General features: G+C 38.3%; 1 protein-coding gene and 1 long non-coding RNA gene across 3 annotated transcripts in view; one reads left to right on the top strand and one right to left on the bottom strand.

The window, feature by feature from the left end:
• LOC123879417 (ferrochelatase, mitochondrial) overlaps window positions 1-26740 on the top strand; it is a 28384-nt gene that overhangs the window by 456 nt on the left and 1188 nt on the right. Inside the window, exons 2-9 of one of the 2 annotated variants that reach the window (XM_045927111.1) lie at window positions 3921-4039; window positions 8061-8226; window positions 10632-10749; window positions 11424-11525; window positions 12992-13154; window positions 25266-25421; window positions 25835-25951; window positions 26296-26423. In XM_045927111.1, the coding sequence (XP_045783067.1) occupies window positions 3921-4039; window positions 8061-8226; window positions 10632-10749; window positions 11424-11525; window positions 12992-13154; window positions 25266-25421; window positions 25835-25951; window positions 26296-26423 (1069 nt within the window). Of the gene's footprint in view, window positions 1-3920; window positions 4040-4151; window positions 4253-8060; window positions 8227-10631; window positions 10750-11423; window positions 11526-12991; window positions 13155-25265; window positions 25422-25834; window positions 25952-26295; window positions 26424-26740 lie in introns of those variants that run through there. The other variant, XM_045927112.1, reaches the window with a different exon arrangement.
• LOC123879450 lies at window positions 1567-20658 on the bottom strand. Its single transcript, XR_006799004.1, has 4 exons — window positions 20647-20658; window positions 14440-14449; window positions 8417-8545; window positions 1567-1579 (listed from the first exon to the last, which is right to left on the bottom strand). It is a non-coding gene; the product is annotated as an uncharacterized LOC123879450 (long non-coding RNA).

Below are 26740 nucleotides of genomic sequence, written 5' to 3'. Positions count from 1 at the left end.
AAAGATTTTTCTAAAAATATGTAGTTTTAAAATTACAAGGGTTCAAAGATTTGTATGTGAATTTTTAAGATCGCGTAACTTTGAAACCGAATATTTTAACAGAAATTTGGAAAACCACAGGCATAGATTTTAGTTTTACTTAATAGTTGGTTGCTTATTATTCGAATGAAATTGGAACTACGTTTGTATGGAGCGAGTGACGGGAGACCCCTTTTAAGTGGCCTTTAATAAATATCTTGTAGAAAAACAATTAAATAGGTAATAATACCCAGGGCAGTAACATTGTATTCAAGTTTCATACTCCCATTTATACTTAATTCTTTTATTTGAATTGCATAATAACTGTTTGCACACCTGTATTACATGAAGAATTTATTTCATAAATTGGATTTTGGTTATTTAATACTGTTTAGTTGAATTTTCGGGATTAAAAGTGCCTATATTATGTCCATGTCTGGGATGCAAACTATCCCTGCACCAAATCCATGATGCACATGGATTTAGATTTTTTAAATCCCATGGGATCTTTTTGATTTTCTGGGACAAATAGTATTTTTTTTTTTTTTAATTATATAGACTAGCGCTTGGCTGCAATCAGAGCTGCTAGCAAGTGATGATGCAGCCTAAGATGGAGCGCGCTTGCCTAGAAGATGCCTATTCACTCTTGACTTGAAGGTACCCATACTATAGGTGGAAGGGAAAACTGACGCCGGAAGGGCGTTCCATATCCTAGCTGTTCAAAGTAGGAAAGAGGAAGCAAATCGTTTCGTACATGTTTGGGGAATTTCGACTACGTACGGATGCAGACCTTGACGATGCTTGGTAACATGTAGTAGTATGCAGGCTAATTTGTCAGAATCAGTTAAATTGATGGCCCATGGAAAAATAACAGACAGACATTGACATATTTGTATTTTTTTAATATTTGTAGGGATAAAAGGAACCTTTATAGGATCACTTCATTTGTTAGTCTGTCTGTCTGTCTTTCGTGTCTGTTAAGAAAACCTATAGGGTACTTCCCGTTGACCTAGTATCCTGAAATTTGGCAGATAGGTAGGTCTTATAGCACAAGTAAAGAAAAAAATCCGAAAACTGTGAGTTCGTGGTTACATCACAAAAAAAAAAGTAAAATGTGTTCATAAACAAATAATTAGTATTTTAAAAGTAAGATAACTAACTATACCAAGTGGGGTATCATATGAAATAGTTTTACCTGTACATTCTTAAACAGATTTTCATTTATTTTTATTAACCCCTGACCCAAAAAGAGGGAGGGACCCTGTGTATCTGTCTGTGGCATCGTAGCTCCTAAACTAATGAACCGATTTTAATTTAGGTTTTTTTTGAAAGGTGTCTTGATCGAGAGTGTTCTTAGCTAGAATACAAGAAAATCGGTTCAGCCGTTTGAAAGTTATCAGCTCTTTTCTAGTTACTGTAACCTTCACTTGTCGGGGGTGTTATAAATTTTTAACTTACATTCGTTTAACATCTGGTGCTTGATAAATATACCTATCAAACTGTATCTATTCTTTGACTAGCTGTGCCCGCGACTTCGTTCGCGGTTATTAATATTTAAACACTAAATGTTAAGTTAAGCTTACTACAATATATTAGTGAAAACCGTATCTAAATCGAATAAGCCGTTTCTGATATTAGCGTGCTCAAACACACAGACAAACAGACAAAAAAAAATTAATTACAATTTCGGGTTCGGCATCAATATAATAACAACCCCTGCAACTTTTTTTTTTATATATTTCTATTGTACAGACACCACTTTTCTACAATTTCATTATATGTATAGATTTGCTTAAAATTCCGTAGAAGTCCTTGGCTATTTGAACCTGTGACCTAATGATAAGAATTTGTGTGTAATAAATTCAACATTAGACTTGTTTTGGATACTTATCATTTCATTTTATATATTTTTGTGATACATATTACATACCTACTTACTCTAGATACATAATCCATACTAATATTATAAATGCGAAAGTGTGTCTGTCTGTCTGCTGCGCTTTCACGGCCCAACCGCTGAACCGATTTTGATGAAATTTGGTACAGACATGGGCTACATCCCAGGGAAGGACATAGGCTACTTTTTATCTCAGAAAATCAAAGAGTTCCTGCGGGATTAAAAAAACCGAAATCCAGGCGGGCGAAGCCGCTGGCATCCTCTAGTTTACCTATAATTAGCTTAACATTTTGCTTATGGGGCACGAGGACGGGTCTGCCCGCGAAATTCAAATTTAATTTGGTTTTTCGCAATTTGTAAACTAATACAACAACGTAGGCTTATGGCATTTAAATTGCGACAATGGCAGTATCATCCTCACAGGTTTATATAAAAATCTTTACTTCAAAGAGTCCAGTTTAAGAAATAAGTTCTAGTATCGACTAATTTGTGAGTTATTGTCGATACTAGAATTAATTTCTTAAACTGGACTCTTTCAAGTAAAGATTTTTATATAAACCTGTGAGGATGATACTGCCATTGTCGCAATTTAAATGCCATAAGCCTACGTTGTTGTATTAGTTTACAAATTGCGAAAAACCAAATTAAATTTGAATTTCGCGGGCAGACCCGTCCTCGTGCCCCATAAGCAAAATGTTAAGCTAATTATAGGTAAACTAGAGGATGCCCGCGGCTTCGCCCGCCTGGATTTCGGTTTTTTTAATCCCGCAGGAACTCTTTGATTTTCTGAGATAAAAAGTAGCCTATGTCCTTCCCTGGGATGTAGCCCATGTCTGTACCAAATTTCATCAAAATCGGTTCAGCGGTTGGGCCGTGAAAGCGCAGCAGACAGACAGACACACTTTCGCATTTATAATATTAGTATGGATTATGTATCTAGAGTAAGTAGGTATGTAATATGTATCACAAAAATATATAAAATGAAATGATAAGTATCCAAAACAAGTCTAATGTTGAATTTATTACACACAAATTCTTATCATTAGGTCACAGGTTCAAATAGCCAAGGACTTCTACGGAATTTTAAGCAAATCTATACATATAATGAAATTGTAGAAAAGTGGTGTCTGTACAATAGAAATATATAAAAAAAAAGTTGCAGGGGTTGTTATTATATTGATGCCGAACCCGAAATTGTAATTAATTTTTTTTTGTCTGTTTGTCTGTGTGTTTGAGCACGCTAATATCAGAAACGGCTTATTCGATTTAGATACGGTTTTCACTAATATATTGTAGTAAGCTTAACTTAACATTTAGTGTTTAAATATTAATAACCGCGAACGAAGTCGCGGGCACAGCTAGTCAAAGAATAGATACAGTTTGATAGGTATATTTATCAAGCACCAGATGTTAAACGAATGTAAGTTAAAAATTTATAACACCCCCGACAAGTGAAGGTTACAGTAACTAGAAAAGAGCTGATAACTTTCAAACGGCTGAACCGATTTTCTTGTATTCTAGCTAAGAACACTCTCGATCAAGACACCTTTCAAAAAAAACCTAAATTAAAATCGGTTCATTAGTTTAGGAGCTACGATGCCACAGACAGATACACAGGGTCCCTCCCTCTTTTTGGGTCAGGGGTTAATAAAAATAAATGAAAATCTGTTTAACAATGTACAGGTAAAACTATTTCATATGATACCCCACTTGGTATAGTTAGTTATCTTACTTTTAAAATACTAATTATTTGTTTATGAACACATTTTACTTTTTTTTTTGTGATGTAACCACGAACTCACAGTTTTCGGATTTTTTTCTTTACTTGTGCTATAAGACCTACCTATCTGCCAAATTTCATGATTCTAGGTCAACGGGAAGTACCCTATAGGTTTTCTTGACAGACAGATAGACAAAGGGATCCTTTAAGGGTTCCGTTTTTCCTTTTGAGGTGCAGAACTCTAAAAATTTCCAAAAGTAATATAGGTAAAACTATCTCTTCCAGGCCGTCAAAACTCACCGAAACAATGGTCAAGTATAATTCGATCAGTCAGTCAAAATGTTCAGAAACCAAAAACAGCTATAGTCATGCTAAACATGGGTGGACCAAAGACCACAGACCAGGTAAGCTGTTCCACAACATATTCTTATACTCTATCCATGGAAAGAAGTTAGTATAGCGCTCTCTCTGTTACGCAAACCCATACAAATGACAGAGACAAAAATCTCTGTGGGCAACTTTTTTGATACACCAACCGATCAGTCAGTCAAAATGTTCAGAAACCAAAAACAGCTATAGTCATGCTAAACATGGGTGGACCAAAGACCACAGACCAGGTAAGCTGTTCCACGACATATTCTTATACTCTATCCACGGAAAGAAGTTAGTATAGCGCTCTCTCTGTTACGCAAACCCATACAAAAGACAGAGACAAAAATCTCTGTAGGCGACTATTTTGAGTCACCAACCGATTACAAACATGTTTTCAAAAGACATTCGAAATTCAATTACATACATAACATAGTTTTGTATGTGATTGGTTGGTGACTCAAATGGTTCTGAAAAAGGAAAAAAGAAACCCTTATAGAATGTTTCCTTTTTTCCTTTTTAAGAAAGAAGAAAGAAAGAAAACTGATTTATTCATCTTGTTAAACTAGCGGCACGCTATGATGGCCGGTTTGACGTTTGTCCGCTCATGAAGTTCCGTATTAATTGATAACGACTTTGAAGGAAATAATTGTATTACTTTATTGACGATAGTGATGTGCAGAGATTCATAAATTTTATCGAATGTAGTTTTAGGTTTAGGACTCAAAATTTATTTATTAAATTGATTTCTTAAATGTATACAAGTGTAGAAAAATCAGTTTGCACCATTTAAGGGGTGAATGTACTTGTGAATATGAACAATTTTCACTATGTGGACAAACCTCTGAAATCGCAAAAAAATATCAATAAATTTTTAAAAATGGAATCTAATACGATCGTCACATAGGATCGCTGGCTAGCACAACTACTACCTCCGGCAAACTCGCGTCAATGCTCAATGCAAAACAAAGCAGTTTCGAATTGACGTTGCTTCGAAAAGTATAAACTGTCAGTGCAATGCGATTGTGATATAGTTTTGACCTGGCTTTGGATTTCAAATATTGATACTGCATTACTGTTGACCCTTGCTCGTTAATTTGGACTCTGTTCAAGCCCTTTGTTGTGGATTTCGTCGATATGACCGAACGTACGCAGAGAACTGTTCTAAATAGTCAGACACGTGAGTTCGTAATACGCCTTCGTAACTATTTCGATCGTGAAGCTCAAAATGGAGGGCCAATTTTACCTATAACGTCAGTGGTTGAACGCGTAGCTGATGCGCTTAATATTGGACAACGAACTGTTAGACGGATAACTAAAAAAAAATATGGCGAGACTGGCACAGAAGAAAATAAACTTCACACACCAAAAAAGAGAAAACGAGCAAAACCAGTCGTAGGCATCGATAGCTTTGATGCTATCCGAAGACATGTTTACGGCTACTATTTACAGAAGGAGTATCCAACAAGAAAAAAGGTGGTGCATTCACTGAAGGAAGCTGGATTATTCTTCGGTGGGGAAAGTTCTTTAACGAAGATTTTGAAGACCATTGGATTTCGATACAAAAAATGTAACAAACGCAAAATATTGATGGAAAGATTTGATATAGCGATGGCAAGGTATACTTTTTTACGGCAAGTGAAAGAAATCAAAAATTGGCAAAATGTTGTGTTCTTGGATGAAACATGGCTTAATGCTAACCATACTGTAGGCCGTTCTTGGAACGATGACACAGCAGCATCTACTTCCAAAGTTCCTGTAGGAAAAGGATCGCGACTTATAATTTGTCACGCCGGAACCATCAACGGGTTTGTCGAAGGTTCTCTCATGGCTTTTGCGTCAAAAACCACTGGAGACTATCATGAAGACATGAATGGAGAAAAGTTTACTGAATGGTTTACCTCAATGTTGTGTAGCCTCCCTGAACCATCTATTATAATTATGGACAACGCCCCATACCACTCGATGCAAATTGACAAGCCACCTGCCCAATCCCAAAAGAAAGCTGATATCGTCGCATGGCTTCGTAAAAATGGCGTAGATGCAAACATGAATATGTTAAAAGCGGAATTAGTACGTCTTTTAAAAGAAAACAAACCAACCAAGATCCGATACGTCATTGACGAAATAGCATTAGAACATGGGCACAGAGTTATACGGTTACCGCCTTACCATTGTGAGTATAATGCGATTGAGTTGGTGTGGGCTCAAATTAAGGGATATGCTGCAAGACACAATACAGAACCCCCATTTACCACAAAAAAAATGCTAAAATTATTAGAAGAAGCTTGTGAACATGTGACTAAAGGAGACTGGGAAAAGGTTGTGAATAGAACTGTTAAATTAATAAGGGAAGATTATGAAAGAGATGTGAAAATAGATAATATTATAGAAAACGAACATATAATTATTAATGTATGTGATGATAGCAGTGACGACAGTGAAAATAGTAGTATGGACGAATCTGATTAATTATGGCCTTTTGTGGCACCTTTTTTGGTATCTTTTGTATTCATATGTTTCTTGTGTGCATATAAAGTATGTATATTCATTTTCGTTCAAATATTCAGTTCGTTCAAATAAATTAAATAAACATATACATTTTTGTTTTATTAAACCTATTTAATCAGGTACAAAAACAAAACTTAATTGTTTTTTGTTCGAGAATAAATTGACATTCCACATCACTATTGTAATGTGTCAAACCGGCCATCATAGCGTGCCGCTAGTGTAGTGGGTGGTAGTTCTTAATAATTACTTAAAACAACTAAAAACTTCTTGCACCCCACATGGCACGATGAAAAGGCCCCGGCTCAGCATTAATATTTTTCGGACTCACATACGGAGTCCATACAGGTTTTTTTTTAAGTTTCATGACATCCATTTTTAACCCCCGACCCAAAAAGAGGGGTGTTATAAGTTTGACGTGTGTCTCTGTGTATCTGTCTGTGGCATCGTAGCGCCTAAATGAATGAACCGATTTTAATTTAGTTTTTTTTGTTTGAAAGGTGGCTTGATCGAGAGTGTTCTTAGCTATAACCCAAGAAAATCGGTTCAGCCGTTTGAAAGTTATCAGCTCTTTTCTAGTTACTGTAACCTTCACTTGTCGGGGGTGTTATAAATTTTTATGTTATTATTTGTCGTTATAGCTGGCTTAGAAATACACATTCTGTGAAAATTTCAACTCTCCACCTATTACAGTTCACAAGATACAGCTGACTGACAGACAGACAGACAGACAGGAAAGGCTTAGTAATAGGGCCCATGGGGGAAACAACAACATGGGGCTATTCAAGGGGCGGCATTACATGGGGTTATTCGAGACAGGTAGGACCAACAAATTCCTAAACGGCCGGCAACGCATCGGCGATACCTCTGGCGCTGCAAATGGCGGTAATCACTTGACATCAGGTGACCTGTCTGCTCGTTAGCTCACAATTTTGTTTTTAACCGACTTCAATAAAAGGAGGAGGTTCTCAATTCGGAATGTTTTTTTTTAATGTATGTTCCCCGATTACTCAAAGACGCCTGAACCGATTTCAAAAACTTTTTTGTTTGAAAGGGTATACTTGATACTTCGCAGTTGGTCCCATATAAATTTTATGAAGATCTGATGAATATCTTCGGAGATGGAGAACAGAACTCCTCAATGGATAAGAGCAAATAGCTCGCGATCTTAACTGGGCATCGCATATTATAATACAGTGGGGCCACTAAAAATTGTGAAATAAAAACATTTCGATAGTAAGAAACTATTCTTCACACTTGGGTTTCTAGTTTGCTGGTTCTTCTCGGTAGGAACAGCATTCCGAACCAGTGGTAGATTATTTTGACGATTCGAAAGCACTTGTAAAAGTTTACTTGAATAAAAATGATTTGAATTTGAATTTGAACTAGTATCTTTTATTATGCTCGCTCGAGTTCATACATACATTACACGTGTAGAAACAAAAATTATTTTTTACTTTTTAGTGCTTGTGGTTTTTGAAGTCGGTTTTATTTTTCTTTTGAAAATTTTTTTCATAAAAAAAAAATAGGCTTGTTTGTGGTTTGCAGGTGGCAGACTACCTCCTGCGTATAATGACAGATCGGGACATGATCCAGCTGCCTGTCCAGAGCAAGCTGGGGCCCTGGATAGCCAGCAGGCGTACCGAGGAGGTGAAGAAGAAGTACTCTGAGATTGGTGGAGGCTCACCCATTTACAAGTGGACTGATCTCCAAGGTACTATGTTCTTCTGGTGACTTATGTGTGCCTGGTACTTCGTTATAGCGCTCTGGAGGACAGTGGAAGGGGTGTGTCTGCGCTTGGGTACTGTTCTAGCATACTGCGTAGAAAACGAAAGGTTGATTCACGAACCAATGCGCGGCAGCATTGATATCACCGCACTCGCCGCCGTGCCGCACTTTATCACTACCATCGCAGGAGATTGAAATTCAGATTATTTACTTAACAACACCACATACAAGGGGACAGTGTGACACCTCACAAGATGGCGGCGTTAGTTCCGATTTTGGCCACGCGCCAAAAGATCCTTGTCGCACTCTATCCAGGAAATTAAAACGCGTTGTTGTTTTTCCCGACAATAGATGTCGCTGTCTGAAATTAAATTGTGCAATCATACAGCACCCTTCGGGAATATATTAGTTCATGCATTTCGAGGAATAATTCGGAAATACACAATTAGTAGCAGGTTGGATAATCTTTGCTTCCCTCACTGTACAGTGAAATTCAAAATTATCTTACATATCTGCACTAAACATCTAAAATTTTTGAAACGCCTTAAAATATTGTAAATAATGGCGTCCATATAGCCTAGTGATTAGAATCACACTTCACACTAAATATCATAAAGACGAAAGATTGTATGTGTGTGTGCACACACACGCACACACTCATCACACTTATCACACTAATATTATAAAAGCGAAAGTTTGTATGTGTGTGTGTGTGTGTGTATGTTTGTTACTCCTTCACACAAAAACTACTGGACGGATTTGGCTGAAATTTGGCTTGGAGATAGATAATATCTTCGATTAGCACATAGGCTACTTTTTATCCCGGTAAATCAAAGAGTTCCCACGGGATTTCGAAAAACCTAAATCCACGCGGGCGAAGTCGCGGGCATCGGCTAGTCCTAACATATCCGGCTGAGTTTGTTGTGGGCTCTTCTCAGACCTGGGCGCGGTTGGAACCCTCGTAGCTTTCGTTTTAACAGGGCTCTCTCCGTCACTTACTCCATACAATTGTAGTTCCAATTTCATTTGAATACTAAGCAACCAAAGTCCATGAAATTTTGCAGACTTATTCTAGAAACTAATATCTGTGCCTGTGGTGTTTTAAATTTGTCTAAAAATATGTAGTTTAAAATTTTAAGACCGCGTAACTTTGAAATCTGGAAAACCACAGGCATAGATATTAGTTCCCGGAACGTTTCTACAAAATTCCATTGAGTATGATTGGTTAGTATTCCAATGAGAGAAGAACTACGTTTGTATGGACCGAGTGACCCTTCTTAAGTTTACGTAATTAATTATCACCACTAGGCACTATATAATCTACTAGCGACCCGCCCCGGCTTCGCACGGGTGGACATTTATTTTTTCTATTTTCCGGGATAAAATATAGCCTATACGGATTCGGAAGAATCCCTCTAAGTAATGGTAAAAGGAATTTTGAAATCGGTCCAGTAGTTTTTAAGCCTATTCAATACAAACAAACAAAAATACAAAGGTTTCCTCTTTATAATATTAGTACTCGTATAGACAAGGAACCAAAAGCTTAATTTGCTATAATCCGCCAACCAACGAAATCTGTATGGTGCACATGCAGCATGCGACATGCGCCGCCCGCCCTCCCACTGATAAACATGCAGGAAAAGCCAGCCATACGCACCACCACCACGCAGCACCACACAAATCCCAAAATCACTCGACGCACGTTTCGCCCCAACACCGGAGCATCCTCAGGAGATGTAGACCTTACAATGCCTAGTTGCAAAGTCAATTGGCAGTGGCTGGCTTTTCCTGCATGTTTATCAGTGGGAGGGCGGGCGGTGCATGTCGCATGCAGCATGTTGCACCATACAGATTGGTTTAGCGGATTTTAGCAAATTAAGCTTTTGGTTCCTTGTATATCATGGACTTCCGCAAAATAGAGCCTCGATAGCTCAACGGTTGAGGAGCGGACTGAATTCCGAAAGGTCGGCGGTTCAAACCCCGCCCGTTGCACTATTGTCGTACCCACTCCTGGCACAAGCTTTACGCTTAATTGGAGGGGAAAGGGGAGTATTAGTCATGATTAGCATAGCTAATATTCTTAAAAAAAAAAAAATAACGTCTGCTTCTATACTACTTTATCATCTTACAAATCTAACAATCCTGACCGTCAAAAGATATTAGTACCTACCTACTTTGTCATTTAAAAAAAAAAAAGAATATTTTAATCATGACTAACATTCCCCTTTCCCCTCCAACTAAGCGTAAAGCTTGGTGCTAGGAGTGGGTACGACAATAGTGCAACGGGTGGGGTTTGAACCGCTGACCTTTAAGTTTTCAATCCGCTCCTATAACCGTTAGATTATTGAGGCTTTACCGGGTTGTTAATGTTTGTCTGTTTGTTTGTTACAGGAACGCTCCTAACTAAAGCCCTGGACCAAATGTTGCCAGAATCCGCCCCGCACAAACACTACATAGCTTTCAGATATGTACCACCTTTCACTGACGAGGCTTTGACGGAATTAGAGAAGTAATTTGTAATTTTACTAGCTTGTGCCCGCGACTTCGCCCGCGTGGATTTTGGTTTTTCGAAATCCCGTGGGAACTCTTTGATTTTCCGGGATGAAAAGTAGCCTATGTGCTAATCCAGGATATTGTCTATCTCCATTTCAAATTTCAGCCAAATCCGTTCAGCCGTTTTTGCGTGATTGAGTAACAAACATTCACACTTTCACATTTATAATATTAATATTAGGATGTTAGTGTTTTATCTACACTTTAAGGAAATCCATACCCCATAATATTTTAAATGCGAAAGTGTGTCTGTCTGTCTGTCTGTCTATCATGTCTATCAAGAAAACCTATAGGGTACTTCCCGTTGACCTTAGAATCATGAAATTTAGCAGGTAGGTAGGTCTTATAGCACAAGTAAAGGAAAAAATCCGAAAACCGTGAATTTGTGGTTACATAAAAAAAAAGTGTTTCAATTTCCAATGTAAGACAACTTACCAAGTGAGTTATCATATAAAAGGGCTTTATCTGTACATTCAACAACTGATTTTTATGTTATTTTAAGCATTAATAGTTTTGATTTATCGTGCAAAACGTCGGAAAAAATACCCGAGTACGGAACCCTCGGTGCGCAAGTCTGACTCGCACTTGGCCGGTTTTTTTTTAAATAATATTAGTTTTTTATGTTTTCAGGGATGGTGTGGAAAGAGCAGTAATATTTTCTCAGTACCCGCAATACAGTTGTGCGACAGCGGGCTCCAGTCTGAACGCTATTGCAGATTTCTATAAGAATAGGTACGAATCACACTTGTACGACTGAAAATTCCGATTTTTTTTTAATCACACTAATATTATAAAGGCGAAAGTTTGTATGTGTGTGTGTGTGTGTGTGTGTGTGTGTGTGTGTGTGTGTGTGTGTGTGTGTGTGTGTGTATGTGTTTGTTACTCCTTCACGCAAAAACTACTGGACGGATTTGGCTGAAATTCGGAATGGAGATAGATAATATCCTGGATTAGCACATAGGCTACTTTTTATCCCGGAAAACCAAAGAGTTCCCACGGGATTTCGAAAAACCTAAATCCACGCGGACGAAGTCGGGGGTGTCAGCTAGTTATTCACTATAGGCAAGCGCTTGACCACAATCACACCTGATGGAAAGTGATGATGTGGTCTAAGATGGGACGCGTTTACCTAGAAGGTGCCTATTCACACCAAGCAAGTACACGTGACACGTGCGTAGTGACGCGCGTGAACCCGTAGACATAACTGCACGCATTTTATTTTTAAAGAATATTAGCCATGTTAAATGACTAATATTCCCCTTTCCTCTCCAACTAAGCGTCGGCTTGTGCTAGGAGTAGGTACGACAATAGTGCAACGGGCCGGGTTTGAACCGTCGACCTGTCGGTTTTCAGTCCACTCCTTTACCGGTTGAGCTATTGAGGCTCCATTACGTCTACGCGAACGTTCACGCCACGCAAGCGGTGTGCCATGTTTCATACAGTTCCACCAGTACATTGCAATGGTACGCGCTACGTCTACGCTTGCGCAACTCTTACGCAGCCTGTGTGATAAAAGCTGTGATAGCCTAGTGGTTAGAACGTCCGCCTCCTAATCGGAGGTCGGGGGTTCGATCCCGGGCACGCACCACTATCTTTTCAGTTATGTGCGTTTAAGCAATTAAATATCACTTGCTTTAACGGTGAAGGAAAACATCGTGAGGAAACCTGCATGAGAGTTCTGCATGTTCTCAAAGGTGTGTGAAGTCTGCCAATCCGCATTGGGCCAGCGTGGCAGACTATGGCCCTAAACTTTTCTCATTCTGACAGGAGACCCGTACTCAGTAGTGGGGCGGAAATGGGTTCTTAGGGAAAGAAAGCATCTTAGGAACCATTTGCTCTTTTTTTATGAAAATAATTTTGGTGGAGTCAATTTTTTGGTCAAGCGTGAGTTGTCCATAACAATCAATGAAATTGACTGAAAAATTCGAATAACCTAAATCCACGCGGACGAAGTCGCGTGCATCAGCTAGTTTACAATATATTGTGAAGTTTTAAAAAATATAGGATTTTTTTTATATTTTTTTTTTCGTGGTTTTTGTGGTATCTTATCAGTAAATCATCAGTACTGTCTTTGTTTTTCCTAGCGTTCTGGTTTGGTTACACCCTCCAGATCTCACAGTGAAGAGACCCCTGCTCTGTATTGATCCGGCGAACGGGTTGATCATGTTGATCATGGTGTGTTTGTTTGTCAATTCCAGGCAGCTCCCAAACATAAGGTTCAGTCTAATAGAGAGGTGGGCGACCAACAGTCTCTTAGCCCAAGTCTTCGCGGAGCGGATCAAGGAAAAGTTGGTGCTGTTTGACAGAAAGATACGAGACCAAGTGCTTATTATGTTTACAGCTCACAGCTTGCCTTTGAAGGTACTTGACACTTTTTTTAGGGTTCCGTACCTCAAAAGGAAAAACGGAACCCTTATAGGATCACTTTGTTGTCTGTCTGTCCGTCCGTCCGTCGTGTCTGTCAAGAAAACCTATAGGGTACTTCGCGTTGACCTAGAATCATGAAATTTGGCAGGTAAATTGATGTGACCACAAATTCGCGGTTTTCAGATTTATTCCTGTACTTGTGCTATAAGACCTACCTACCTGCCTTTCATGGTTCTAGGTCAACGGGAAGTACCCTATAGGCTTCTTGACAGACACGACGGACAGACAGACAGACAACAAAGTGATCCTATAAGGGTTCCGTTTTTCCTTTTGAGGTACGGAACCCTAAAAATGAGCCGTGAAAAGGTAGAACATATATAATATTAAAATTTTACCTTGAAATAAAATTTCTATTATGTTTCCTAAGACGTCCGAAGTCCATTTATGAAGAGTACATCGCTCCTTCCACGCCTTTTCGCTAGATGTCGTTGATTTCCGTCACGCAATCCGTGCCTCCAACGCCGCCAACGGCCGTTCTGTGAACTAACTAACACAAGCCACAACAAGCCACCATATTTCGTCATTGTTCGGTTCATAATGATTAATGATGTGTACGGTAAGATATAATAGTAGCACCAGGAAGACATCATCTGGACTTCGGACGTCTTAGGAAACATAATAGAAATTTTATTTCAAGGTAAAATTTTAATATTATGTGTTCCGTTTGACGTCCGAAGTCCATTTATGAAGAGACCTGTTTGTTATCTCCTGGTGGCTTGTGAAAAGGAAAAACGCAACAATGTGATAACTTTATGTCATGTAAATTAAAAACGTTAGTATTAGATATTTAAATAACCATATATGTAAGTAATCCTTAACCGATAACTGTTAATGGATGATAATAGTAAAATTTTCTTGATACTGGAAAATATTGAATATCTACACTACTTTATTCGCATTATTATTCGATTTCGCACTCCTAATAATTCATGATAACAGAAAACTGAAACTTGGTAGTAAAACTTTACTCGATATTGGAAAACATTGAATAAGGAACTTAGATTTGAAATCTGTCTTTTTATGATAATGTATTCTTTACCACCAACTTGCTTTAGAATAATTAATAGAATAATCTTAAGCCCAAAGGAGGGCATTGTGGATTGAAAGCTATTTGATTTAGTCTGTCGCAGCTTCGGACAATAGATTCTAAACCCAACTTAGTTATGTTAAATATTAGCATAATATATAACTTAGCTAAATAATAGCTTAACTATCTGACCTGTATGTCTCTCAAGTTAATAAGTTAGTTGGAGATCATCTGTTAAAAACAAATATTAAAATAAAAAGATTAATCAGGAGAAGGTCAGCTCAGATTCAAAATTATTATAAAATTATCTCCATTTATAATACCAAAAGTAGGATTCTTATATCAACTTTTTTATTTGATTCCTGTTACCTGCAAGTATGTACAGAATATCCTCGCATCCCATATAGGAAGTTTAGGTGGAATCAGTTCAGCTAAAGTCACTGCTTTTATGGTATGAATAACCGTATAAAATTTTAACATTCGAACCTGTCTCACAAATAGAAGCTATCGCTGATTTAGGTTCATAATATTATACAAGTATGGTATGGTAAGCAAGATTACTGCCCATATAATTTTGCTAAATATCTCACTATATCATTCCTTGGAAAAGGCGGTTGTCTATATGACCATATTTTAAATGAAGGCCTAGGTACGATTTGAGTGTCGATGCTATTTCGCAGGCAGCACGATAAAAGAAGCTCCATCTCGCTATAGGGCCTGGGCTATATGTCAATGTGTCCCACCCAAATAGCTGGAGTTTCCGATTTGCAGGGGGCTTGATGTCAGCTGATGATCGCCCCATCGCTGTGTCGTATGTTAATTATAATGTATCTCTCACCTGAGTTAAGGTGATGCCAGATGCGTGGAAATAGCCTAGGCGGCGGTAAGATGAACCACGCTGACTCGTATAATATCCAACATCTGCTAGACGCTGCGAGCAGGCAGGCGTTCGAGTCGGAAAGACGAGTTCAGTTTAAAATTACTCCTTGTAGTAGATGCCACTCCGAGCCTGCGTGATTACGCCAGAGGTTGTCGGCTTCGGTATTGTACACTCCCGGAAAGGTGATGAGGGAGGAGTACAATATTGAGGCTGTCCGTCAGAGTGAATAACTTTTAAAGTCTAAAAGCCATTTTGGTCTCGTTCCGCTTCGTACTCTATATTTAAGTGGATACCACTGCTTTGACTGCAAGGCCAGTTTTGAGTTCTCGCGTATTGAAACATAATACATCTTGAGTTGTAATGGTACGTAGGTCACTCAAAAATTTTTGTCGTTTGATATTCAAACATGTTCATACATGCATAATCCAAACATTGGCATGTAGTACACAGATCATTACATTTACTCACAAACTTAAGCCAGTTATCGGTTCGTTTTTGTTTGAAGTGCACACTTTAAAACTAAAAGTATGGCTTTACTTTCGAGACCCCAAATTCGAACGATAATTTTTTACAACTTTCGACGGGATCTGTCTAGGCAACAGTGCCACAAAGAGATGGAACGGATATTGGGTGATAATGCTCCGTCTCTAAGGACTATCGCAAGGTGGTACAAACAATTCGAGCGAGGCGACTTTAGCTTAGAAGACGATCCACATCCTGGGCGACCGCGTGACGTTACCACTCCTGAAACCGTGTCTGCTGTGGAAATACTAGTTCAGGAACATCGTCGAATCACTTATGTGAAAATGCAAGAGATTCTCAAAATATCTGCAGGGACATTAAATACAATATGAAAGGAATATTTACATTTGAAAAAAATTTGTTCTCTTTTTGTACCGCACAAGTTAAGTGACGAACAGAAGGCACATCGAGTAGACTGGTGCAAAAAGATGCTCAAGTCATTGATGATCAAGTCACCGGGTATCACACTTATGGAACATCCCCTGTATAGTCCAGATTTGGCGCCGTGTGATTTTGCATTGTTTCCATATGCCAAAAAACTACTGAAAGGTCGCAAGTTTTCAACTGACTGGATGCTTGGGAAGAAATCTACGCTACAATATCCGAGGTCAAATGGAAGAAGTGGTTCGACGACTGGTTTGAACGTATGAGGAAATGCATAAGCTGTGATGGAGATTATTTTGAAAATAAATAAATACTTATAGTGCAACGACAATAATTATTGAGTAACCTACGTATTTTCTCTGTCGATGACTCACTAATATGATGTACACTAACCGTTTATATATTTCTTTATCTGTTACAACGTAATCCAAAAGATACCTATTGAGGTGAACTGAGACCGTCTGAAAACAGATTTTCTAGCCACTATACAAGCTCGGCTCGCACTCTTTCAGAAAATGATGTTTAGTTTTACTAGCATGCTTCCGAACACAATTTCAGTGACTTAGAAACGTACGGCAAGCAACCTTCCCCGGTGGGTGATGAAGGTCGCAAAGTTGAGATACCCTAAAAGGCGTTGCGCCTGTTTGAGGGCCCAACTGCCGGTTTCTAAGAGAGACCACAGACTCTGACCAACTTTTGTATCCCGTCTGGGGGTAGGGACTCCTGTTGAGGTGTGTGTCCGATTTTACTCCCCAATACTCGCGGTTGAAAGCGATCTCCTTTGCGTTGTGATCGATTTCTCGACATTGAAACCTAGGCTGGTTAAGAGTGATAGCCAGTAAGGTTATGAGCTTTCAAAATTTTCTTGGACTGGTGACAATATGAAGTCGTCCAAATACACCAGTAGGCGAAAGCATTTGTCGCGCAATACTTGAGCAGCCCAATTTGACATAAAGGCGAACAACTTTTGGTGCGGTCGCCAGACATAAGGATAAGAAAGTTATGTTCCAAAACCAACATACCGATTGGGTGATTTATGTTTTAGGCGCAATAATAAGCCAGACTTTTGAGCATAGAGTCGTCCGTTTAGAAACTGGCATTTGAATTGGAAAGAAACCAAACGCATGAATATGTATCGGTTGCAATATTCTTGGGTATCAGTCCATTCAGTCAGTTTATTTAGTTACGTGACCTGGTACACATATCTATGGCGGCGCCTCCACCTGAACCAATTTTATCTCTTAAGAGAGAGAGAGAGAGAGAGAGAGAAATATCAAGGACAAGAGCGAATTAGATTTTAGGCCGTAGGGCTACGCGAGCCAAATTGCACTTTATTTGCGTTGTAACGAGTCATTATTTATTGTAAGGTTAATTTTTAAAAACCGATTTGAACTGTCAACAATAATATAAAATTATTAATTAATCCAATGAAGGTAGTTTGATAAAATCTATATTTGGCTCTTTTAACGTCCTACAATCCGTTGCTAGAAGGTTAACAAGACTGAACCCGCATGAATGCGGATGTTTTGAAGGTTTCAGTCCAGTCTCCATCTGAGATTCGGAGCGACACCGCACCCTCTCGGCACCTGGACTGCAAACTGGACAACTAGACGTTGTGACAGCAATCCCGCTCCAATTAAATTAGTTTTTTTTTTTTTTTAAATTAAAACTCTCTGACAACCTCCACGCATTGAACCAATGTTCCATGCGAAGGTTTTGGGAGGACATTCCAATAATTCGATAAAAAATATCTAAACAATACCTGCTTTTCTGAGTGACGCCAATATTATTAAAACGTATTTGCAGAGTGAGCGTGAGTGAGAGAGTCGTCACGCTTGACCACAATAACACCCGATGGAAAGAGATGATGCGGTCCAAGATGGGACGCGTTCATATAGAAGATGCTCATTCACTCTTATTTTAAGGACACCCGAACTACAATTTGGCAGGAAACACAGATCGCGGAAAAGTATTCCAAACCTTAGCCAAGTATTTTGAACAGCGATGAAATAGACGACGTAGTTTGCAAGGCTGGTTTTAGTAGATACCTGATTTTATCAAAAACCCCGAATTTGTAAGGTAATGCTGCGAAAGGACGGTACTTTGATACTCTTTCAGAAACTTTTAAAGTTGAAGGAACCAATGGAAATTGATTTAAAAGAATTCGGGCTTAGTTACGTAGTTCGTAAAAGGTGTATACTTACCTGTCATAATACTATTTGAGACAGTCGCCCGAAACAACTTTTTAGAGTAATTTTCATGATTTTTATTTTATAAAACTGTTTTCATATGGCTCCCCCTTTTTCTTTCCATCAGAGAAGTCACTTTGTTGACGATAAAAGGTATTTCCTAAGATATAGATAGTATTGAAAAACTTTGGACATACCTACCCTCAATTTTTGATATTTTTCTATACAACTTACATTCAATATTTTTCTTATTGTTAAATATTGTGAAATTGTATTTCGAAGAAGAGAGTAGTTCTAAAATTCTTACGAAAGTGCTAGACACTTTAAAAGTTATTGTTTCGTCCATATAATCTGAAGAATTGAACTTATTTGACAATGCCGCCCACTACGTCACATATTTTGAAACCACGAAATATTACCAATATTTTGCCTAGGGCGTAAAAAAGGGAACCCGTTAAACACTAGTAGTTGCTTCAGTAAGAAAATATGAAGCCTAGTAGGTAGTCGAATTTAGTAAATTCGGTTTTTTTTTTTTTTTTTTTAACTCTTTATTAAAAGCTTAGTCACTAAGTGACTATGTCGCTTTATTATTTACAATCAACTTCACACTTACATTAACTTACTTACTTCGAATCTTAAAAAATATTCTACTTAACTTATATAGTAATTTAGCTTGATCACACGCAGGAAATGAAAGAAACGTAACACAATCAAAGATATTAAAATTTAAATCAAAAATATTACATAAGCTTAACCTAAACGATTCATTCCGAACACACTCCAACAACACATGGTAAATATCTTCAATTACTCCACACGTGGAGCAATTGGAAGAATCTGACTTTTTCATGAGAAAGGCAAATTTATTAGTAGGAATGTGTCCGGAGCGAAGCCTAAAAGCTGTAATTAGGTCTGATCGACTGGTTTTGTATTTATCAAACCAACAAAACCTCCATGGTTGGGACTGCATCGTCCTGTACCAGATGCCCTTCTCCCTGGATCGCTCATCAAAATACTCGTTCCAGAGAGAATAACACCTCACTCTTACATGCCAAATAAGATCTGAAAAAAAAGGTTCTAGTGCCATGTTCACACCATCGAGGCAGGCTTGTTTAGCAAGGGTGTCCACCTTTTCATTGCCGGTAATGTCAACATGCGATGGAATCCACTGTAAATAAACAGACTTAGATCCTGAATTAAAATCCAAGATTTGTTTTATAATTTTGTAGGCAATCGGGGAGCCTCGATAAGTCGAGGTGCATCGAGCCAAATGCTGCAGGGCACTTTTCGAATCGGTAAGGATAACAATCCTGCTGACATCAACTGATTCAATGTATGACAACGCTTCTGAAATAGCCAATAGTTCAATAACCATTATACAATGATTTTGATCGTATTTAAATTTAGAGTAGCTATTAGTGTGCTCATCATAAACTGCAGCACCAGATGCGTCGTATTCTTTTGATCCATCTGTGTAAATTGGGTAAAAGCTGTTATAAGAATTTGCAAGAAATTGCTCGACTACTGTTTTTAATTGGTGTGCAGTATACTCTTTTTTAGGTTTATTAATAGAGGGAATATCACATCTAACAAAGTCATTAACATTCAAGTTGCTCACCCAAGTTTCCAGGGAAAACATTTCTAGTTGTCTACTTCTATATATGGGGACAGAATTTAGTTCTTGATGAATCATTACTAATAGAGGTTTACGTTTATTTAACCAATTACTTGGGGTTTCACATAATTGAGATAATTCACTCAGCAGGTCTATCACCTTATTACTATGAAAAGATTTAGCTTTAAACCAAAACTTGCCCGCTAAGTAACGTCTGCGAATATACAGCGGTTGTAGAAACAGCTCGCTTTCCATAGCATGTATGGGTGTCGTTTTAATGAAGTTTCCTATTATTCGCATGGCTCGATTTTGTACCATATCCAGCTTCTTTAGATGACATTTCGCAGCGTTATCGTACAAAAAACTTCCGTAGTCTAACCTGCTCCGAATAATAGAAATGTAAAGACGTCGTAAATGCGTAGGGTGGACACCCCAACTAGACCCTGTTAAAATTTTGAAAATGTTTAAAAATCGTAAAACTTTTTGGGTAGTCTCCTTTATATGTTTACTCCAACGTAGCGAGCGATCAAGCCAAAGCCCAAGGTACTTGACATTTTCCACAAGTTCTAGTTGACAATTATCGACCTCAAGGTGTATAGCACTTTGTCTTCTACCTTTCGAGAATAAGCAAATTTTACTTTTGACTGGAGAAATGTCAAGACCTAAATTATTGATTAACTTATTAAATAATTCTAGTGCTATTTGTACTTCGTTTTGAGCACGAGTGAGATTCTTATCTGAATAGTAAATTACATAATCATCAGCAAATTGCGATATCTTGACACTGTGCAAGGACTGAATCTGTTGACATATCTGTATTGTTGCCACATTAAACAATAGCGGAGACAAGGGATCTCCCTGTGCTAATCCTAAACAAGCAGTTCTGCTTATTTCATCGTCATGAATACGAATTTTAAGTCGTCGCTCGTTAAGGAAATTCCATAAATAATCACATATCTTCACACCAACACCATGATCGTGTAATGTTTTCAAAAGCATTGTTATATTGACATTATTATACGCATTATTTATATCGATAAAACAGGCAAGAGTTGTTTGGTTATGGGAGAAAGCCATCTGTATGGTAGACACCAATCGACTTAAACTATCGTGACATGATCTAGCTTTCCGAAACCCTACTGTAGCCTCGGAGAAAAGATTATTATGTTCAAAATACCACTCTAACCTTTTATGTATAATTGAATGAAATGTTTTACACAAACAGGAAATTAGTGAGATTGGTCTAAAAGATGAGCTTAAATTAGGATCTCTGCCTGGTTTTGGTATTGCAATTATTGTTATATCCCTCCATTGCCATGGAACTACATTAAGTGAAAAAAACAAATTATATAGCTGCAACAAAATAAGCAGTCCCTTCTTGGGTAAATTCCGTATCATAGAGTACGATATACTATCACATCCAGGAGCTGTGTTTTTAGATTTGATTGAGTTTTCCACTTCACATATGGATATAGGGCATTCTAACTGTGGGTTGTTAATATTAAAAATAGGGGCTGGTAGGGAAACATAGTCGGGGGTAAAAGATTTTAAAAAAGAATTAGCATTTTCGTTATCAATATAGGGCCTCGAAACTCTGTGACCTTTAAACCAGCGCATGCGATCCCACATTTCTTTAGCGGTTGAAACCTCATCAAGCGACGAACAATCTTTCTGCCAAGACAATGATTCCGCCCTTCGTATTAATCTTTGGGATTCCTTAATCTTGTTTTGAAGTATATCTAAATTAGCTGGGGTAGGGTTTTTTCGAAATTTTGAAAGCGCCAACCGACGTTCAGCAATTATTTTTGATAAGTTTGCATTCCAATAATGCCTAGGGGTAAATTTTTTAGCAGGGTTCTCATTAATTTTAATAATAGGTATGTATTTATCTGCTGCTTCAATCAAATGATTAATAAAAAGATCATATGCTTCTTGGGGGTCGAGGGGTAGGATAAAGTGAGAAAAAATATTATCCAGATAATCCCTATATTTCGGCCAGTCCGCTTTTCTAAAATTTCTTCTTACAGTGGGCTTAAATGATGGATTAAAGTCTATTGCAATTTTAATAATTAGGTGATCACTGCCTAGTGACTCGTTACACACATTCCAATTTAATTTGAGAGCTAAATTTAGAGATGCAATCGATAAATCAGGAGCAGATTTTTGTAACCTACCATTAACGAGCTTAACACGTGTCGACTCTAGATTGTTTAATGTGACAAAGTTGCTTTCAAATAAAGCATCACATATTTGAGTACCTCGAAGATCCGTCCTATTAGACCAGTTGGAGTGATGGCCGTTAAAATCACCTAAAATTAAGCTATCTTTATCCACAATAGACAACACAAATTCCCAATCACTCTGACTTGTTCTAATAGAAGGAGGGCAGTATACAGCAATTATATCTTTTAAAACTGGACAGTTATAAATTTTAACATGCATTAACTCGATACCTGTATTACTCGTATTTAATATGGGAACTGTTTTTGCTTTAACAGATCGATGAATAAAAACTGCAATGCCCCCATAGCCATCCCACCGATCTTGTCGGAAACATTCGTAACCATAAATATTTAAATTTGTATCGACATCTAACCATGTTTCACATACAACTGCGATATGAATTTTCTCTTGATTTAACAATTGTTTAAATACGACTAATTTGTTTTTGATACTTTGAGCATTCCATTGAATTATTTTTAGACTACTTTCCATTAAATTTATTAAATAATTGTTTAATTAGAGCAAGGCTAGGAAATTTATCTTCAGCAAAAGTTAAAAACCATTCCCATATTAGTTTTAACACTTCTACAGTCTTCTTCGTTATAGAATATGACTTCATAAATAATATTTCAGCAATTCTTTCAAGTAGTTCAGCACAAGAGGCTTTCTTTTTAGTTGTCTCTTCATCTCCACTTTGTGCAAGATTGTCTTTCGTATCTCCTCTTCTGTTCCAAAAATCATCCTCTTCAAATTCCCTATCTTTCTTTTCTTTACCTTTCCTCTTTTTCTTCTTGTTGGATTCATCTCGACGAGAAGTTGTAGGTTTAGGTTCATCACTATAATTTTCTTTAGCAGCTTCGGCATAGCTTCTTCGAGGTAGAGATTCCATAGATTCGGCATGAGACAGGTCAGTATCACAGGATGCAAATTTGGGAAAATCTTTTTGATTCGGCGGAGATGGCGGAGCATACATTGTTGAAGCTTTTTTGTAAGTAACATTAAACTGTGACATTATTTCACGTATTTTTTTCTCTTTTTTGTAGATCGGACATGACTTATTCAGTGACCAATGTGGGCCTGAGCAATTAACGCACTTGAAATTCGTAGTTTCGCAATTATCGTGATTTCCTGTACATTTCGGGCATACAATTTTTTTATTTGGGCAATTATTTTTGCTATGGCCAAAACGCCAGCATTTGGTACATTGCGTGACTGAAAAAACATACTTTTCGATTTGGATTCTCATATCGCAAACATATACATATGGAGGCACTGCCGTACCTTTGAATCCAAGGCGAATTGTTTCGCTTGGTAACCATCCAGTTTCGTCATCATTTCTTCGCATGAGTCTTTTCACTGACACTAGTTCGTGTTCTGTGCGTATGTTTTCTTTAATTTCTTCTTCAGGTAACTCAATTTCTACATTTCTAATTATCCCATATGATATCCCCACTTCATAAGTTTTTTGTATTCTCCATCCTTTTTCTAAAAAGGTATTACACGAAACCAGTTTTTCAGCGCTTTCTATATTACTAAATTGGATACGGACTTTGTATGGATTAACGTATCTAATTCTAGTGACGTCAGTAATATTTTCGCTACGAAGCAATTTAGCCAACTGAAACTGTTTTGGAATCGACTCCTTAGAGTAAATTCCCACTTCTATTGTATTTTCTTCTTCAGTGTTCTTCTCTGTGTACGTTCTGGCCCTTCTTTTGCCGTGTCTACCAACATAAGTCCATCCATTCGTAGAGTCTGACTCCCTCGCTCTTTTATTCGCCCCTCCTGAGTTAGATTCTTCGTTATTATTCATGTTGGAGTGTCGAGATTCGCCGGACATACTCTCGTCCTCAGGCAAGGGCGGATCCAGCATTGTTCAACTTTATACGCCCGAGCGACGCCGTCGACTCCGCACGCGCAGACACTGCCGCGAACGCGCTCTTTCGAATACTATCGGAGCAATAAATACACACCCTCGAGACAATACCGCTCTGAGCGAGCGTTCGGTGCGAACTGAAATTCGGTTCGGGCATTGGTAATTTAGCACAAAATATTTCAATTTGACTCACCCTTTGGAAGGTAACTCAAACCTTAGTTTCAACTTTTACGAGGCACAATGTGCTCTGAGCTGCTACGGCGCCCTGATTGACTGCGGCGCCCCACGCAGCTGTGTGTCTGGTGGCTGGTGCCTTGAGCGATGCGGCGGCTGCCGCGCTCCGAGCGGCTGCGGTGACCTGAGCCACTACGGCGTTCTTGACGAACTTTCACTTCCCACTCACACATTTCACACTTCACACACCACACGATGACGAGTTTCTGGCCGAACTATTATGTCGGCCTCGGCACGGAAATTTCATTTTTAACGATCACTACTTCTTGATGAGAGAAAGGGATCAAAAAATATATATACGATTCAATCTACGAATCGCATGCACAAATTAACTTACGTAACGGAAAAATATTTAGTAAAAAACTAAAATTTTTCTACTTAAATAATCATAAAACTTTTTACTTCTATCTCAAAAGTTTTATATAAAATCTAACGACTTGCGTGGTCGAAAGACGACGCAACAATGACGAAATATGGTGGCTTGTTGTGGCTTGTGTTAGTTAGTTCACAGAACGGCCGTTGGCGGCGTTGGAGGCACGGATTGCGTGACGGAAATCAACGACATCTAGCGAAAAGGCGTGGAAGGAGCGATGTACTCTTCATAAATGGACTTCGGACGTCAAACGGAACACATAATAATAGTTGCCAATCAGCTTTGATAGTTCTAATAAGCATAAGTAATTTTGTATAGTGGTGATAGTAAAAAAAAAGAATACCCGGCTGAGTTTGTTGTGGGCTCTTCTCAGACTTGGGCGCGTTTGGAACCCTCGTAGCTTTAGTTTTAAGTTACATAATTAATCATCACCACTATTTTCAGCACAAAATATAACAATTCCGACCATCAAAAGGAGTACAATAAATAGTACCTAATGAATAAATGATTTTGACAATATTCAATGTACATTTAAACTATTTAGTGTAGTTTACATTGCTTATGTAAAATATTTGCACGCCATTACATGGCAAGTGTCGTGACACTAAAATAAATTGTAAAATCTATGCTAACCTACATTTGAGCAAATAAATGATTATGATTATGACTTTGACTTTGATAGGCACACTCTTGCATTGAAATATGAATATGGATTTTTGCAGGCAGTGTCACGGGGCGATACATACCCGCACGAGGTGGCCGCGTCCGTGGCGGCCACTATGGGCCACCTTTCAGTGCCCAACCCTCACCGGTTGGTGTGGCAGAGCAAAGTGGGCCCCTTACCCTGGCTGCAGCCCTATACCGACGACGCTATTAAGGTGAGTTTGACTTACGGCAATTTATTGCTGCAATTATCTAGACGGCTATATTGCTGATAAGATGAAACTAAGGTAATTGACAACTAGACACTGTGGAATGTCTAGAAATGGCCTGAAAATTTTTCGGCAATTTCTAGCCGGCTATATAGCTGATGAGAATAGAATAGAATAAATTTTTATTCAAATAAACTTTTACAGGTGCTTTGAATCGTCAAATAATTTACCTCTGGTTCGGAATGCCGATACCGATAAGTAGATATTTTAAAGTTAACATCTAGGTTTTTCGACAATTTCAACCTACAACTGTCTGGCCACGCTGTAATTTTTATAGCCCGACCGTTGGTTGGTTGGTTACCGGGCTATATTTACAGCTAGATGCTGCAATTTTATAGTTCATTCACTTTCTGTTTCAGGCATATGCGAAGCAAGGTATCAAACACATGATTCTGGTGCCGATAGCGTTCGTGAACGAACACATTGAGACCTTGCACGAACTGGACATAGAGTACTGCGATGAAGTAGCCAAAGAGGTACGTGTTTAGTTGTATGAGAACAATTGACCCCGTACGGGTCCAATCGACCCCGTACGGTCCAATCGACCCCCTACGGTCCAATCGACCCCGTACGCGACCAATTGTCTGAGCACGCCAGGCAAACGAACTAGTTTTCAACCGCTCGAAAACTAAAGGGGCGTTCCCACTCTTGTTAATAGATTAATCAGATTCTTGGGTTATTTCATAGCTTAGTACAATTTTCGTAGGGTGAAAGAATTTTCAAAATCGGTTCAGTAGTTTCAGAGATTACCCCCTACAAACACACTAACTAACTTTACCTCTGATATTAGTACATATAGATAATGTAATTTCTTTTTCAGGCTGGGGTAACACAAATCGAAAGGGCGGCGGCGCCAAACGACCACCCCACCTTCATAGCAGCGATGGCGGATGTGGTGTCTAAACACCTTACCGTTGGACCCAGTGTGAGCAGGCAATATCTGTCGAGGTAAGACACTGAGCAAGTGTATAGCTGCAATTATCTAGTCTGGTCCGACTTGGAAATTATAGCTGCAATTAACTTGTCGAGCAATTTTACAGTCGACATTTTACTTTATATTCCTGACTTGGCAATTTCTAACTGCAATTATCTAGCTGAGCAATTTTACAGTCGACATTTTTACTTTATATTTCTGACTTGGCAATTTCTAACTGCAATTATCTAGCTGAGCAATTTTACAGTTGACATTTTTACTTTATATTCCTGACTTGGTAATTTCTAACTGCAATTATCTAGCTGAGCAATTTTACAGTTGACATTTTTAC

This window comes from Maniola jurtina, chromosome 28 (assembly GCF_905333055.1).
Source record: "Maniola jurtina chromosome 28, ilManJurt1.1, whole genome shotgun sequence".
NCBI classification, from domain to species: Eukaryota; Metazoa; Arthropoda; class Insecta; order Lepidoptera; family Nymphalidae; genus Maniola; species Maniola jurtina.
The sequence above is the reverse complement of the archived record's forward strand: the minus strand, read 5'-3'. Positions and strand labels throughout refer to the sequence as shown.